Here is a 16,226-nt window from a genome sequence, read left to right as displayed (position 1 = left end):
AATTGGTACCTTCTAATTTATAAAGGTGATCCATGAGGAGAGATTGTGATTTATAAAGTGGTATTGATCATAATTTATCTGTCTATTTTGTGTCCTAGAGAAGATAAATCTCAAGTTGAGAAGAGGATATTCAGAAGCACTCACACAGAATAGTGTTCATGAACATCTGGACGCGTCAGGAATCAACATCTTAATCACCTTTAGATACTAATCCACTACTTAATTACCAATGTTGTTCAAGTACTGTTAAAGTGCTAAGTTTGAGAATTGATTTGACAATTTCAGATTGGCACCCAACATCTAGAATACGGATTAGCATGTGTCTGTGCAGGCAGAGACCGAATAACTTCTACAAATTATTAACAATAATACAAATCAGACGTATTCTGCAACTCTACTTCCAGTTTGCTCAAAGAACTGTCCTTCCCCAAGTATTTCTTAAACTTGACAGAAGCTCCAGGAAGCCTTCTAAATTGAGCAGGTCCAGGTTAGTGGAGTCAAGAGGAATGACCACTTGGGCAGCACCCACATCTCATCCAAATGTCACTCTTCAAAGTGATCCTGGATAGAGTGCCAGCTGTGGGAGGGTGGGGATCATATCCAAGCTTGATACCACATGCCTGATGTGGTTGAGGGGGCCAGGATTGGAATATGTTCTGGTTTGGTGGCTGTGACAATCAAAGAGGTGGAAGATTGCGTCCGTACCTACCATCTTCAGAGGAACATACACTTTCTGAACAATGTTGGCCACACTTGAACTCCTATATGTATCTGCACAGCTCTCCTGATGATTCAGTTGGCATAATCAGATCTATCAATCAGATCAGGAAGTCCACATTTGATTTGCAGTCTCTGACAACTCTTGAGTGACACCAGTGTTGCTGCACTGAACCTCAGAGCCGAGATTGACACAACAACAGTTTCCGCTCTGGAATGACGACCGACTGATCCTTGTTGGAAGGCGAGGACAGAGTTGGTTCTGATGCTGCCACAGTTCAACAGCCAGATAATGCACACTACCTTGGATCATACATGGAGGGACAAAAAGAGAGGGTGCCATGAAGAGGGGAAGGGGGAGAAAAACTATAGTTCGGAGAGAAGCAACAGGACTGTTGTGCAACGCATTCAACCAGAAGCTCAATCAGGGACAATCTGCAACCCTGTGCCTGGGTTTGATCTCAAGAGCTGATAATCCAGTGTTGAAAATGCAACACAGCACCCAATCCACTGGGTGTATCTCTGAGCAGCTGTGCAATTGTTAAATTAATTTAACATAATTAAAATTGAAGTTTTTAATTAAACTTGGATTTCATTAAAAACGTAATTGGATGGCAGAGCTCATGAGGTGGAGAGCTATTTTGCGCTTCAGTGGAGAAATATATGATTTTTTTTTTTAAACCCTCCGATCTCCAAAGTCTCTGGGCCTGAACTCAAAGCCACTATTCCACCTGGATCTCTCAAACAGACACAGGACTTTGATCATTCATGGCTCTTCAAAGTGACAGCTGTTGTAATACTCAGTGACTCGTTTTATATCAAAAACAGTCTTTGGTCCCTAGAGTTAACCTGATGCGTTAAAATGCGAAATAAAGAAAAACAATAATGATGTGGTGACTGCTTCTTGTCAAGACTGGAGATCGTTGCCTTTTATGAGGGAAAAAAACACTAAAATTGCAAATATCACAGAACCTGCCATTTAGGAAAAGCTGCACCCAGGTACAGGCAAATTAATGAATGGATTGGACCTGAAACATTGTGGAATTGTTGAAGTTATTGTGAGCTGTTTTCACATAATAATAATCTTTATTGTCACAAGTGGGCTTACATTAACACTGCAATGAAGTTACAGTGAAAAGCCCCCAGTCACCACAGTCCGGCGCCTGTTTGGGTACACTGAGGGAGAATTGAGAATGTCCAAATTACCTAACAGCACGTCTTTCAGGACTTGTGGGAGGAAACCGGAGCACCCGAAGGAAACCCACAGAGACACAGGGAGAACCTGCAGACTCCGCACAGACAGTGACCCAAGCTGGGAATCGAACCTGGGACCCTCGAGCTGTGAAGCAACAATGTTATCCACTGTGCTACCCTTCACATCTACACATATGCAAACATACTTCTCAACTCAACAGCCTCGCCCAGCCGACATTTAGAAAGAAGAATTAAGCTGCTCCTCACAGACAGGAAGCCGGTATCCAGGCAGCAAAGCAATTGTCCTCTAGTCTGTATAGAGTAGAGATCACTTTAACTAAAACACATTACGAGTCTAACTACTGGTCCTGGGATGTCACTGCACTCTTCAAAGGGTTTTTACCTTCGTTGATTGCATTTATAAATGTTTTCTGCAGGAACTGTAAGTCAGTCACTCCATTAAAGACGTATACAATTGAATGATTATCAATTATGTTCAGTATCGGATAGTTCAGCAGGGTCAGGCATGGCTAGGATTTCATATGTGGGGGCCAAGATTCATGTGAAGAATTGCTTCTTGGTTGAAATATTGCATGTTACAATGTCCCAGCACCAATCAGTAGCCTAGAAATCCATTGAACTCTCTCCCCTGCAGACATAAAACTGGCACCTAGGTGTCCAATATTCTGACTGACCGGTGCTGCCTACCATATATCAAAGACGCCAGTCTGCAAAGCCTGTGTTGGAAAGAGCAGTTAGGACTTTTGTACCTGCAAATAAAGGGGGGGGGGGGAAGGGGTGATGATGCAGGGTGCTCAACACCTGATTAAAGCATCCTTTCCAAGACTGAGCCACCCTCACTGACACCTGGCACTGGGTCTGCCCTTCTGATCACTCCATCTCTCTTGGTCCCTCTAAACCTTGTATTATCCCGATTACCTCCGCTCAACTCCCAGGACCTCTTCTCAACTCCCAGGACCTCTGCAGCCAGGACGATACCTGCTCAACTTGCAACGTGCCGGTCTCTGAACTGTGCTCTTCAATGGTCCAGCAAGCCACTCAGTTCAAGAGCAATTAGGGGTGGGCAACAAATGCTGGCCTTACCACCAATGTCTTGTCCCACGAAAGAACAGCAAAAACTTTTCAGATAAGAAATGGAAAGTAGTTGGAAAAATGAGAAAAGTCTTGGCGGTTTCTGGTGGTATACTTGCAGTAAGTTTCAGATGGGAAGTTGAACAAAAGATTAAGTACTTCCACAATCAGGACTCACCTGGCCCCTCCACCTCCCAGCACCAGTGCAATTGAATTGCCAGTAAGGATCCTAGCTAAGCGGGAGAAATCAGAGTGACGATCAGGCAGCTTCTGAGAGATCCTTTGGTACATCTCGAGCTGGGAAAACACAAGAGCAAAGAGTATCATGAATCAACTGGACAGTGGTATAAGTGGTCTCAGTGTCTGATTTATATATCGCATTGTGTGAATGTGCAAGTAAACTCTTAAACACTAATTTATTTGCCTAATGTGACATAGATTACACATTGAAGCTCTTCCATCGAATTTCACTAGTTTGAGATCCCAGCTTCCAGCATGGCAATCTCCCAGCTCACAAGCTGAACGGTTCTTCGGATGTGACAAGTGGAGAAATAACAGAGCACTGCTGGGAGTAATGTTCCTCCTCTAATACACCAGGCTTTAAAGGAATGACATAACTATGTGGGGTAGCACGGTCTCTTCAAGGGGCAAGCTCGACCTACCATGTGACCGGCTCGGGCCCAATCGTGCAGGAGCACCCAAACCTTGGCTTATAGGAGTTTGCGCATGGCCCTGGAAACTGGGCACCAGGCACTGTGGACCCCGGAGCCAACAGTAGACCTGTTATATATTAGTTCTGTGCCTGTTATTTACTGCCTTTGCCTTCCATTAATCATAGATTCATAGAATTTACAGTGCAGAAGGAGGCCAATCGGCCCATCAAGTCTGTACCGACTCTTGAAAAGAGCACCCTACTGCAGCCCACGGCTCCACCATATTCCTGTAACTCAGTAACCCCACCTAAGCTTTTTCTTTGGACGCTATGGGCAATTTATCATGGCCAATCCACCTAACCTGCACATCTTTGGACTGTGGGAGGAAACCGGAGCACCCGGAGGAATAATAAGCCCCATGCTAACTACTGGATGCCTCCAGTGTTCTCTTGAGCCACCACATTGGCGATGAGGTAAAAGTTTGATCGCAGCCTTCAGTACATCGTGAATGGGGGGGGGGGGGGAGGGGGGGGGGGGGGGAGGAGGAGAGAAAGAGAAAGAGAGAGAGAGAGGGAGAGAAAGAGAGAGAGGAGGAAGGAGCACTTGAAGAAGGAAAGCAGCACCAACAAGCGTGAGTGACAATGCCTATCATCGGTAAACTAGACCCGTTTGGTCAAGGGGCTGAAGATTGGAATCAATATATTGAACGGCTCCGCTATTTTCTTACCGCGATCAAGATGTCAGGAGAGGACAAGCAGAGGGTGATACTTCTGACAGTTTGCAGGCCCGAAACATATCATTTAATTACCTCTGTCCCCGGAGGCACCCGACTCAATAACCTTTGATCAGATAGTGGTCAAGGAACACAAACCCAAGGCCCTCGCTTATCCTCCAATATTACAAATTTAACTCTGCAGTGAGGGACCATGAAGAGTCCACCTCAGATTTCATAGCCAGGCTTTGGCAGCTCGCTCAACACTGCAAGTTCGGGACCGCGTTTAGCGACGTTTTGGACGATCAGCTGGCTTGTGGGATCCATAACCTAAAAATCCAGAATGAACTCCTGGCTGAAGCCACTATAACATTGGAAAAAGCGATCAAAATAGCTCAGGCTGTAAAAGGTGCCACTGAGCTCCGAAGTTTGGCTGAAGGGGAGGTCAATCAAGTATGGGGTGGTTTGCCCATGAGATACGCAGCAGGATCAACATGCACAGCAGGAACTAGACACTGTTCTGGGGACTGGGCCGGGGTGGATTGCAACCTTGAAAATCCTTGGAACCACCAGCACACCAATGGCGTACAAAGAACAAAAGGTCAATCTGCCCCCAGTTATTGTGGAAGGGCACAGACCAAGCCTGCTGGTTACAGAAGATTAGGCTCAATTGGCTGGAAATTTTTAAAATTTCCAACAGTGTTCTACAAGACGTCCTGAGGAAATATGAGGGTGTTTTTCCACAAGGAACTGGGCAGGATTGAAGGCACCAAAGCTAAAACCTCTGCCAATCTAGATTCATTGTCCAAATTCTTTAGAGCCAGACCAATAGTCCATGTCTTGCATCAGATGATTGAAGCTGAATTTAAGAGATTAGGAGAACTGGGCATAATCAGACCGGTTCAGTTCTAAGAGTGGGCTGCGCCAATAGTCCCCGTTCTCAAGCTGGATCGTACGCTATTTCCCAGCTTATGATGGAAAATCCACTCCAGGGAGTTCCCACGGTGATGGTCCACCAAGGTGACATTCTAGTCACTGGTACCAACCCAGAGGGCACATGTCTAGCCTGGAGGAAGGATCAAGAGATTACGGGACATGGCGGTCTGTCTCAAATGTGAAAAAGTGTACTTTCCAGGCTTCAGAAGTGACGTATCTAGGATTTTGTGTTGATGCGACAGGGTTGCAGCCCCTGGGAGGAAAAGGTCAAGGCATCAAGTCCCAGCACCCAGAAATGTCAGTGAGCTCAAATCTTTCCTTGGTATGATGAATTACGGAAGATTCATTTCAAATTTAGCCACAACATTGGGACCATTACATCAGCTAATAAAGAAACATCAGCAGTGGCAACGGAGGGAGCCCCCAAGAGGAAGCATTTTGAGTAGTGAAGCAAGTTCTGCAGTCCTCAAACTTCTTGCTTCACTTGGACCCTGGGAAACCAGTCGTGCTGACATGTGATGTGTCCCCTTGCGGTATAGAGGCAGGTTAATCCCACAAGATGGGAGCCGGTTCTGAGCAGCCCAGGGCCTTTGCCCTGAGGACCCTTTCAGAAGCAGAACGGAATTATGTCCAAATTGAGTAGAGGAGAGCTTTGCAGTCATATATGGTGTGAAGAACTTCCGTAAATATTACTACAATAATCTTCATTAGTGTCACAAGTAGCCTTACATTAACACTGCAATGAAGTTACTGTGAAAATCACCTGGTCGACATGTTCTGGCGCCTGTTCGGGTACACGGAGGGAGAATTCAGAATGTCCAATTCACCTAACAAGCACGTCTTTCAGGACTTGTGGGAGGAAATCGGAGCACCCGGAGGAAACCCAGGCAGGCATGGGGAGAACGTGCAGACTCCACACAGACCGGGAATCGAACCCGGATCCCTGGCGCTGTGAAGCAACGGTGCTAACCACTGTGCTACCGTTCCTCTATGTGTCACTTCATTGCAGTGTTAATGTAAGCCTACTTGTGACAATAAAGATTATTATAAATAGAGATCATTATGGACGGCAATTTCACATAGTCACCGACCATAAGCCACCACTGGGGCTTTTAAGGGAAGACAAGCCTACACCACCAATAGCCTGGGCTAGGGTGCAGCATTGGGCCTTGCTGCTGGTGGCCTACAATTATGCCTTTCAGCACCGGCCAGGTACGCAGATTGCAAGTGCAGATACATTGAGCCGCTTCCCCTGCTGAAGAACATCACTCCGCCATCTCTCCCCAGGATATCGTATTAGCTTTGAACCACCCTGCCAGTGTCAGCCATACACATTGGTAACTGAACCCAGAGAGACCTCATACTACTAAAAAAAAAGGAGATACAGGCCGGGTGGCACTGTGAAAAATCAGAAAAAATAAGGCCCTATTTCACCCGTCAAGGCGAGGTGACCTGCGAGCACGGTGTGATTTTGGGGGGGGATCATGAGCAGTTATTCCATCTCCAGCCTGGGAACCCCTCTTACAGGAGCTGCATAGTGCCCATCCAGGGCAGACAAAGATGAAGACGCTGGCACACAGTTACATTTGGTGGCCAGGCATAGATAAAGTCATTGAAGAATTGGCACAACAGTGCCAACATTGTCAATGACAACAGTCTCTGCCTCTGTTGGCCACTCTCCACACGTGACCAGGTTGCCCATGGACTCGGATTCTGTGGATGCCCACTCTAAGTGGCTGTCAATGCAGGATCACAACCTCGGCGGCCACTGGGGATGCCTTCCACTGAGTGTTCGCCATTCAAGGACTGCCAGAGTCCATCCCCTTTTACAGGTGATGACTTACAGGTTTTCGTCCGAGCTTAGAACGGAGAAGGATGAGGGGCGACTAGAGATTTATAAGATGATCAGGGGAGTAGATAGAGTAGACAGTCAGAGACTTTTACCCCGGGTGGAACAAACCATTACAAGGGGACATAAATTTAAGTTGAATGGTGGAAGATATAGGGGGGATGTCAGAGGTAGGTTCTTTACCAGAGAGTAGTGGGGGCATGGAATGCACTGCCTGTGGAAGTAGTTGAGTCGGAAACATTAGGGACCTTCAAGCGGCTATTGGGTAGGTACATGGATTACGGTAAAATGATGGGGTGTAGATTAATTTGTTCTTAATCTAGGACAAAGGTTCGGCACAACATCGTGGGCCGAAGGGCCTGTTCTGTGCTGTATTTTTCTATATTCTAACAGCATACGACACACTAGGATGGGCCCCGTGTCTAATGGTTTGGCCGAGAGTGCCGTTCAGATCTTCAAGACGCAATGCCAAACTGACAAACCAGTAGGACACCGATTGGTCAATTTTTTATTGTTGCAAAATTCAACCCACTACATCACAGGGGTCACCCCTTAGCTGTGCATGGGGTGTCGCCTAAGTACCTGGTTGGCTCTTGTGTTTCCTAATTTGGTGGGGAGGGTAGAGGCACGGTAGGCCTCCAGAGAAGTCAACCAGCTGCACAGAGAGGTGGCAGGTCAGACCGGGTGGGGGACCAGGTTTTGATTGGTAACTTCGCTTTGGGACCGACTTGGCTAGCTGGACAAATCGACACACAGTGAGGGCTGGTGTCGTATGTGGTCAATGTAAATGGAAGGACAGTCAAAAGGTACGTCGACTACTTGAAAAGTCGACGATGCCCAATTTGGAGCCAGCATGTTCATCCAGTGTTATAGATATTCCTGTTAATTATAGAATCTGTACAATGCAGGAAGCCATTCGACCCCTCAAGTCTGCACAGACCCTCTGAAATACCTACTTCCCCACAATCCCATCTAGGGGCAATTTTAGCACAGCCAATCCACCGAACCTGCACATCTTTGGACTGGAGTAAACCCACACAGACACGGGAAGAATGTGCAAACTCCACACAGACAGTCACCCCAAGGCCCAAGGTCGGAATCGAACCTGGATCCCTGGCGCTGTGAGGCAGCAGTGCTAACCAATGCGCCACCATGTAGTCTCTGATCAAAAGGAGCCGAGGGTTCCTCCTAAATCTCTGCACCTGTGGAAGCCGGTGAGTCCAGTTTTCCTGTCACCGAGGGTGCCTCCTGATGTGTCAAGAGGCTGCTGACAACTTCAACTCAAAAGTGTGCCGAGCCTGTGGGTTTGCTGTGAAGTTCCGGGAGGTCATGGAGGTCTCCGAGCTGATTGACATTTTAATTGTCTTGTTACGTTTGTAAACTTTGTACAGTTTTTTTCTGTGTCGTTGCAATAAAGGACAAGTGGGAGGGCTGTGGTAGTACAACTCCTTTAAGATCGGGCTCGACAGACCATGTGACCGAAGGGGTCCAATCACGCGGGAGCACGTGAACCACGGCCAAAGGGAGGTTGTGCGGGACCCTGACAGCATGATCCCAGGCAGTGTGGACCCCGGAGCCGGTGATCACACCTGCTGTATGTTAGTTCTTTGGCTGTTATCCATTTTGGTACGAATAACAGCAAAAGGGATTATTAATTAAATGATAAAATATTAAAACATGCTGCTGTGCAGAGGGGCCTGGGAGTCCTAGTGCATGAGTCGCAAAAAGTTGATTTGCAGGTGCAACAGGTGATTAATAAGGCGAATGGAGCTTTGTCCTTCATTGCTAGATGGATGGAGTTTAAGACTAGGGAGGTTATGCTGCAATTGGATAAGGTGTTAGTGAGGCCACACCTGGAGTATTGTGTTCAGTTTTGGTCTCTTCACCTGAGAAAGGATGTATTGGCACTGGAGGGTGTGCAGAGGAGATTCACTAGGTTAATCCCAGAGTTAAGGGGGTTGGATTACGAGGAGAGGTTGAGTAGACTGGGACTGTACTCGTTGGAATTTAGAAGGATGCAGGGAGATCTTATAGAAACATATAAAACTATGAAGGGAATAGATAGGATAGATGCGGGCAGGTTGTTTCCACTGGTGGGTGAAAGCAGAACTAGGGGGCATAGCCTCAAAATAAGCGGAAATATATTTAGGACTGAGTTTAGGAGGTACTTCTTCACCCAAAGGGTTGTGAATCTATGGCATTCCTTGCCCAGTGAAGCAGTAGAGGCTCCTTCATTAAATGTTTTCAAGATAAAGATAAATAGTTTTTTGAAGAATAAAGGGATTAAGGGTTATGGTGTTATGGCGGGAAACCCTGGCCCATAACACAACTCTTTGAAGAAATTTCTCCTCACCTCGGTTCTAGAAGGTTTACCCCCTTGAACTCAAAACTATGGCCCCTCGTTCTAGACTCCCCCACGATTGGGAACATTCTTTCTGAATCTACCCTGTCTAATCCTGTTAGAATTTTAAACATTTCTATGAGAATCCCTCTCACTCTTCTAAATTCCAATGATATAATCCTAACTGATTTAGTCTCTCCTCATAAGGCAGTCCTGCCATCCCAGGAATCAACCTGATAAACCTTCGCTGCACTCCCTCCATAGCAAGAACATCCTTCCTCGGACAAAGACACCAAAACTGCACACACTATTCCTGGTGTGACTTCACCAACGCCCTATTCAATTGCAGTAAAACATCTCTATTCCTCCTGGCTCGAGTCACCATCTGTGCGGAGTCTGCACGTTCTTCCCGTGTCTGCGTGGGTTTCCTCCGGGCGCTCTGGTTTCCTCCCACAAATCCCGAAAGACGTGCTTGTTAGGTGAATTGGACATTTGGAATTCTCCCCCAGTGTACCCGAACAGGCGCCATAGTGTGGCGACTAGGGGTTTTCACAGCAGCTTCATCGCACTGTTAATGTAAACCTACTTGTGGCACTAATAAAGATTATTATTACTCAAACTCTCTCGCTATGAAGGCCAACATACCATTTGCCTTCTTTACTGCCTGCTGTAACTGCAAACGTACTTTCAGTGACTGACGCACGAGGACACCAAGGTCTCACTCAGTATCCACCTCTCTCAATTTACACCCATTCAAATAATAATGCCTTCCTATTTTGGCTACCTAAGTGGATAACCTCAGCCATCCATATGCCCACACACTCCGCCTGTCTAAATCCGTCCAAATCCAGCTGAAGCACCTCTGCGTCCTCCTGCGTCCTAGAATACAAGACCAGGGATGTACTTCTGAGGTTGCAGAAGGCTTTGGTCAGATCCCATTTGGAGTCTGACCAGATGGAGTATTGTGAGCAGTTTTGGGCCAGTATCCTTGGAAAAGGTCCAGAGGAGGTTCACAAGAATGATCCCTGGAATGAAGAGCTTGTCATATGAGGAACGGTTGAGGAATCTGGGTCTGTACTCGTTGGATTTTAGAAGGATGTGGGGTGATTAGGGGCTGGTTTTGCACAAAGCTAAATAGCTGGCTTTTAAAGCAGACCAAGGCAGGCCAGCAGCGCGGGTTCAATTCCCATACCAGCCTCCCCGGAGAGAAGACTAGGGGCTTTTCACAGTAACTTCATATGAAGCCTACATGTGACAATAAGCGATTATTTCTTTTTTTTTCATTTCATCTTATTGAAACTTACAGGATACTGCGAGGTCTGGATACATAGATTCCTGAAAGTTGTCACCCAGGTTGATAGGGTTGTTAAGAAGGCGTATGGTGTGTTAGCGTTTATTGGTAGAGGGATTGAGTTTCGGAGCCATGAGGTCATGTTGCAGCTGTACAAAACTCTGGTGCGGCCGTATTTGGAGTATTGCATGCAGTTCTGGTCGCCGCATTATAGGAAGGATGTGGAAGCATTGGAAAGGGTGCAGAGGAGATTTACCAGGATGTTGCCTGGTATGAAGGGAAGATCTTATGGGGAAAGGCTGAGGGACTTGAGGCTGTTTTCATTAGAGAGAAGAAGGTTAAGAGGTGACTTAATTGAGGCATACAAGATGATCAGAGGATTAGATAGGGTGGACAGTAAGAGCCTTTTTCCTCGGATGCTGATGGCTAGCACGAGGTGACATAGCTTTAATTTGAGGGGAGATAGATATAGGACAGATGTCAGAGGTAGGTTCTTTACTCGGAGAGTAGTAAGGGCGTGGAATGCCCTGCCTGCAACAGTAGTGGACTCGCCAACATTAAGGGCATTTAAATGGTGATTGGATAAACATATGGATGATAAGGGAATAGTGTAGATGGACTTTAGAGTGGTTTCACAGGTCGGCGCAACATCGAGGGCCGAAGGGCCTGTACTGCGCTGTAATGTTCTATGTTCATTGGTCCCTGCATAATTCATCTTCAACAGTCAACTTCATCATCAATTACCCTGCACTCACTAGTGTCCTCAGAATGAGTGCTGCTTGAATTGACGTACATTTTCTCCCACAGCTGATGCTGTAAGTCTAATTTGAATTAGAAATTAATTTTAAACTACTTGAAAATTCATGTTACTTGTTACAGTCTGGAGGCCCCCTATGGTGATCAAGGTACACAACTTCTTTGTCCATTTGATCAGGACCCAATCCACCGTAGAATCCCTAGTCGCTTAAACGCTTTGCTGCAATTATACAGGGGCTTGGTGAGGCCACACCTAGAATATGATATGCAATTTTGGTCTCCTTATCTGAGGAAGGATGTTCTTGCAGCAGAGGGAGTGCAGCAAAGGTTTACCTCACTGATTCCTGGGAGGGCAGGACTGACATACGAGGAGAGACAGAGTCGGTTAGGATTATATTCGCTGAAGTTTAGAAGAATAAAGGGGAATCTCATAGAAACCTTTAAAATTCTAACAGGACTAGACAGGGTAGATGCAGGAATGATGTTCCTGATAATGGGGGTGTCCAGAACAATGGGTCACAGTCTGAGGATTCGAGGCAGACCATTTAGGACACAGATGAGGAGACATTTCTTCACCCAGAGTGGTGAGCCTGGAGCCTGTGCAATTTGCTACCACAGAAAACAGTCAAGGTCAAATCATTTCAAGAAGGAATTAGATATTGCTCTTGGGACTAAAGGGATCAAAGGATACGTGGGGAAAGCAGGAACAGGTTACTGAGTTGGATATTCTGCCATGGTCATAATGAGAAGTCAGAGGGCAACACGGTGACGCAGTGCTTAGCACTGCTGCCTCATGGCGCCAAGGTCCCAGGTTCCATCCCGGCACTGGGTCACTGTCCGTGTGGAGTTTGCACATTCTCCCCTTGTTTGCGTGGGTTTCGCCCTCAAAGATGTGCAGGATAGGTGGATTGGCCACGCTAAATTGCCCGTTAATTGGAGAAAATGAATTGGGTACTCTAAATTTATTTTAAAAAAGAAAAAGAGAAATCTTACAACACCAGGTTAAAGTCCAAAAGGTTTGTTTCGATGTCACTAGCTTTTGGAGCACTGCTCCTTTCTCAGGTGAATGAAGAGGTGGGTTCCAGAAACATATATATAGACAAAGTCAAAGATGCAAATACTTTGAATGCGAGTCTTTGCAGGTAATTAAGTCTACAGGTCCAGACGGAGCAACTGGAGAGAGGGATAATCACAGGTTAAAGAGGTGTGAATTGTCTCCAGCCAGGACAGTTGGTAGGGTTTTGCCTAGGCCAGATGGTGGGGGGGGTGAATGTAATGCGACATGAATCCAAAGTCCCGGTTGAGGCCGTACTCATGTGTGCGGAACTTGGCTATAAGTTTCTACTCTGCGATTCTGCATGGTCGTGCGTCCTGAAGGCCGCCTTGGAGAACGCTTACATGACGATCAAAGGCTGAATGCCTTGACTGCTGAAGTGTTCTCTCTCTTGTTACAAATAGATGATGTGGATCTGATCATAGGAACACAATACTGACCAAGAAGCAAAAAGAGCATAACATTTTAGGAGATGGATAGGTGAGCATAATGGGCAGAAAGATAGCATTTGCAATTTACCACAGAGAATGGTGACGTGTTGAACCATAGGGGGTGTGAAATAAGAGATGTACATGACAGAGACACTAAATAATATGGTGGAACAGAGGGAATTAGGGCTCCAATGTCCTGGCATGGTCACTTTCACCAGATGGATGACGACCATGTACCCAAAGGGTGGCAAACTGACCACTGGGTCACACCCACCTTTGTGTCTGTACCCCTGCTACAAGGACATCTGCAAATGAGGTATGAAAATGGCAGACATCGAACCTGACAACTGGCAGACAGTTACTGACGGTCATGAGCTCTGGAGGTTGACTATTTAGATGGGCATTGGAAGAGACAAGCAGAAACAAAAAGCTCAACTGGCCAAGATGAGGGTGCAGAGAAAACAGAGACCAGTGAATGGTGTGCCTCCATAACCCACTGTCTTCCTCTGCAGCAGATGCAGTGGGGACTGCCATGCCAGAGAGGGGCTCCTGTGCTACATCAGGCGATGCATGACAGAGTTGAACAGCATGCGCAAACCATCATCTTAAGAGATTGGAGGCTGCCACATCAGGGTTCAGTTGTGTAATTCCCTGACAGTGCTAGTGACTGTAGATTAAAACCATAAAAAGCACCAATAGTGGTTTAGATCTTCTAGATTAGGACATACAGAATGCAAGAGAGACGAGTCCCATCCAGGAGACGGGAAGGAAAATATATATATATATATATATATCCAAGTCAGCTTGGTTACTTTATAAAATCTCTTTTTTCAAAAATGGACAATGGCTTTACCCTGACATGCCTGACCAGCCGTGACTCATACCAGATGTATTTCTAACCATCAGAAAACCAGGAAGGATCTTGTTATCTTTAGAGGCAATAATGCCCCTGTGACTGTAGAAGATCAAATTCCAAAGAATTACATCAACACCCTTTACATTTCTAAGGCAGAGCTCTGGCCCACGGTGACAGTATGTCTGTAAGGACAAAAGGGACCCTGACTTCTCGATTAAACATCTTAAGATTCCAGACCTGGGAAAATACATCCGTTGTCCAATAACCAGGAGAAGCGGGAGATATCTCGCATGGTCTCCCCAAACTGCGATCGGGGAGGCAGTGGTTTGGCGGTATTGTCACCGGACTAGTAATCTAGAGACCCTGGGCAATGCTCTGGGGGCTGAATTTCAAATCCCACCACAGCAGATAGTGGAATTTGATTTCAATAAAAATTAAAAGTCTAATGATGACCATGAAACCATTGTTTGTTATAAAAACCCATCTGGTTCTCCAATGTTCTTTAGGGAAGGAAATCTGTTGCCTTTACCTGATCTGGTCTACATGTGACTCCAGGTTCAAAGCAATGTGGTTGACTCTAAATTGTCCTCAGTGTGGGCAATAAATGCTGGCGCAGCCAGCGGCGTCCTCATCCCATGAACAAATAAAAAAGAATCTGGAATATTGACACATGGAACTGAACCCGGTTAGCCTACCCATTTTACCACCCAGCAGGTAGCAGCAGAACGAGCTCGCTCAGATAAACTACCTGGCCCTCTATAATACAGGAACATCTGAACTCCTGTATCTGTGCGTATATAACTCATTCATCTCTGCATACCTTCTACCATCATGGAAGCCATCGCTTCTGGAAAGACTGATCACCCTATAACTGTTTCAGCCTGCTAGCCTCTGAAGGAATACACATTTGGACTTCTGATTTTGAACTCTGGACTCACATGAAGCCATAACTCTTATTTTCCGTGGTCCTGCCCTGTGCCGCCTTTCCTTCCGTCACCCCTCACTTATTGTACATATGCAAAAGGGTCAGTCTTGCAAAACCCCACGTTTGTGCGCGCGCAAATTAAATCAACTCTCTTAATTTATCTTATCTCGAGTTTACTGTGGGTTATTAATAAAGGATTGGATCCTTCCAAATTAAAGGGTGGGGGGAAATATGCTACCACTTGAAGTCAAAAACCCAAATCCTTTCTGTTTATTGTCAGGTAGTGAGAAGATAAATCAGGGCTGTTTAAATTAATACCCTCCTTCTTTCCGACCGTAACAAGAGGCTTTGATAAATTTGTGAAAGGCTACACTTGGAAGGATATGTGAATTTATGGTCCCTAACATTCAAGGAACATTACCTCTCCCTCACTGCATTGCTGTCCCACAAATGACACATCTGAGAATCCTTTAAAATAAAATTGGGCATCGAACTGCATCCAGAGACATTTCTAAGCTTCCTACCAGTTTAGGCAGCCGCTTGCGAGAGAAGACTCGGCGAGGACAGCAGAGGTGAAAATGTCCTGAGCACCAGCTCCTCATGTTGAGCCACTCGACGGTGCGAGCTGGCTTTGGACCATCTTCCTTGTGCAGCAGGATGAGCTGTTTGAGGGCTCGCACCGCTGTGTTCTCCAACATGCGCTCCAGCTGAAAACAAAGTGATTATGCAGGTTACAGGCATGAAGGGTCATGTGACACTCAACCGGCTCCTCTGCACACGACTTGAGCCACTCCACGGTGTGCAACTACACTGCACGACCATTGAACATCTACATTACAGGTGCAGCATTTGCCTTTCATAGTCAATTTCACTAATCAATCCAGTTGGCAAGCAGATAAACTGGAATTGAGAAGTGACGGCCACCCGGCTTTCCTGGAGTGGTGAAGGACACTTCTCTGGCCTCTTGCCCGAGAGGTCGATAAAGTTATATTCAACGTTTCCTGGCAGTGAACATTTCCGGGCCAGAAAAATACAATGAGTCTCTTGGAATGAACTGGAGGGCACTTCAGTGTTGCCGTGAGTGTGCATGAAAGACACTGGAATAGAAATAGAAAAACAAAATACTACCGATGCTGGAAATCAGAAATAAAAACAGAAAATGCTGGAAATACTCAACAGACCAGGCAGCATCTGTGGGTAGAGAAACAGGGTGAATGGTTCGGTTGAATGGTCATCAACTTGAAACATTAACTCTTGCTTCTCTCCCCGCAGATGCTGCCAAATCGGGTCAATATTTCCATTTGCTGTTTTTATTAGTATAGAAATGGTTCTGAGACAGTGTGCAGTCAGCAAAGACAGAGTGGATAGTCAGAGGCTTTTCCCCAGGGTAGAGGGGTCAATTACTAGGGGGCATAGGTT

General features: G+C 46.1%; 1 protein-coding gene across 3 annotated transcripts in view; it reads right to left on the bottom strand.

Moving 5' to 3' along the window:
- pnpla7b (patatin-like phospholipase domain containing 7b) overlaps positions 1-16,226 on the bottom strand; it is a 473,312-nt gene that overhangs the window by 170,917 nt on the left and 286,169 nt on the right. For all 3 annotated transcript variants that reach the window (XM_072488205.1, XM_072488203.1, XM_072488204.1), the window contains 2 exons: positions 15,332-15,514; positions 3,182-3,300 (listed from right to left, as the gene is read on the bottom strand). In XM_072488205.1, the coding sequence (XP_072344306.1) occupies positions 3,182-3,300; positions 15,332-15,514 (302 nt within the window). The remainder of the gene's footprint in view (positions 1-3,181; positions 3,301-15,331; positions 15,515-16,226) is intronic.

The sequence above is a fragment of the Scyliorhinus torazame genome, chromosome 22, assembly GCF_047496885.1.
Source record: "Scyliorhinus torazame isolate Kashiwa2021f chromosome 22, sScyTor2.1, whole genome shotgun sequence".
In the NCBI taxonomy this organism is placed as follows: Eukaryota; Metazoa; Chordata; class Chondrichthyes; order Carcharhiniformes; family Scyliorhinidae; genus Scyliorhinus; species Scyliorhinus torazame.
The sequence above is the reverse complement of the archived record's forward strand: the minus strand, read 5'-3'. Positions and strand labels throughout refer to the sequence as shown.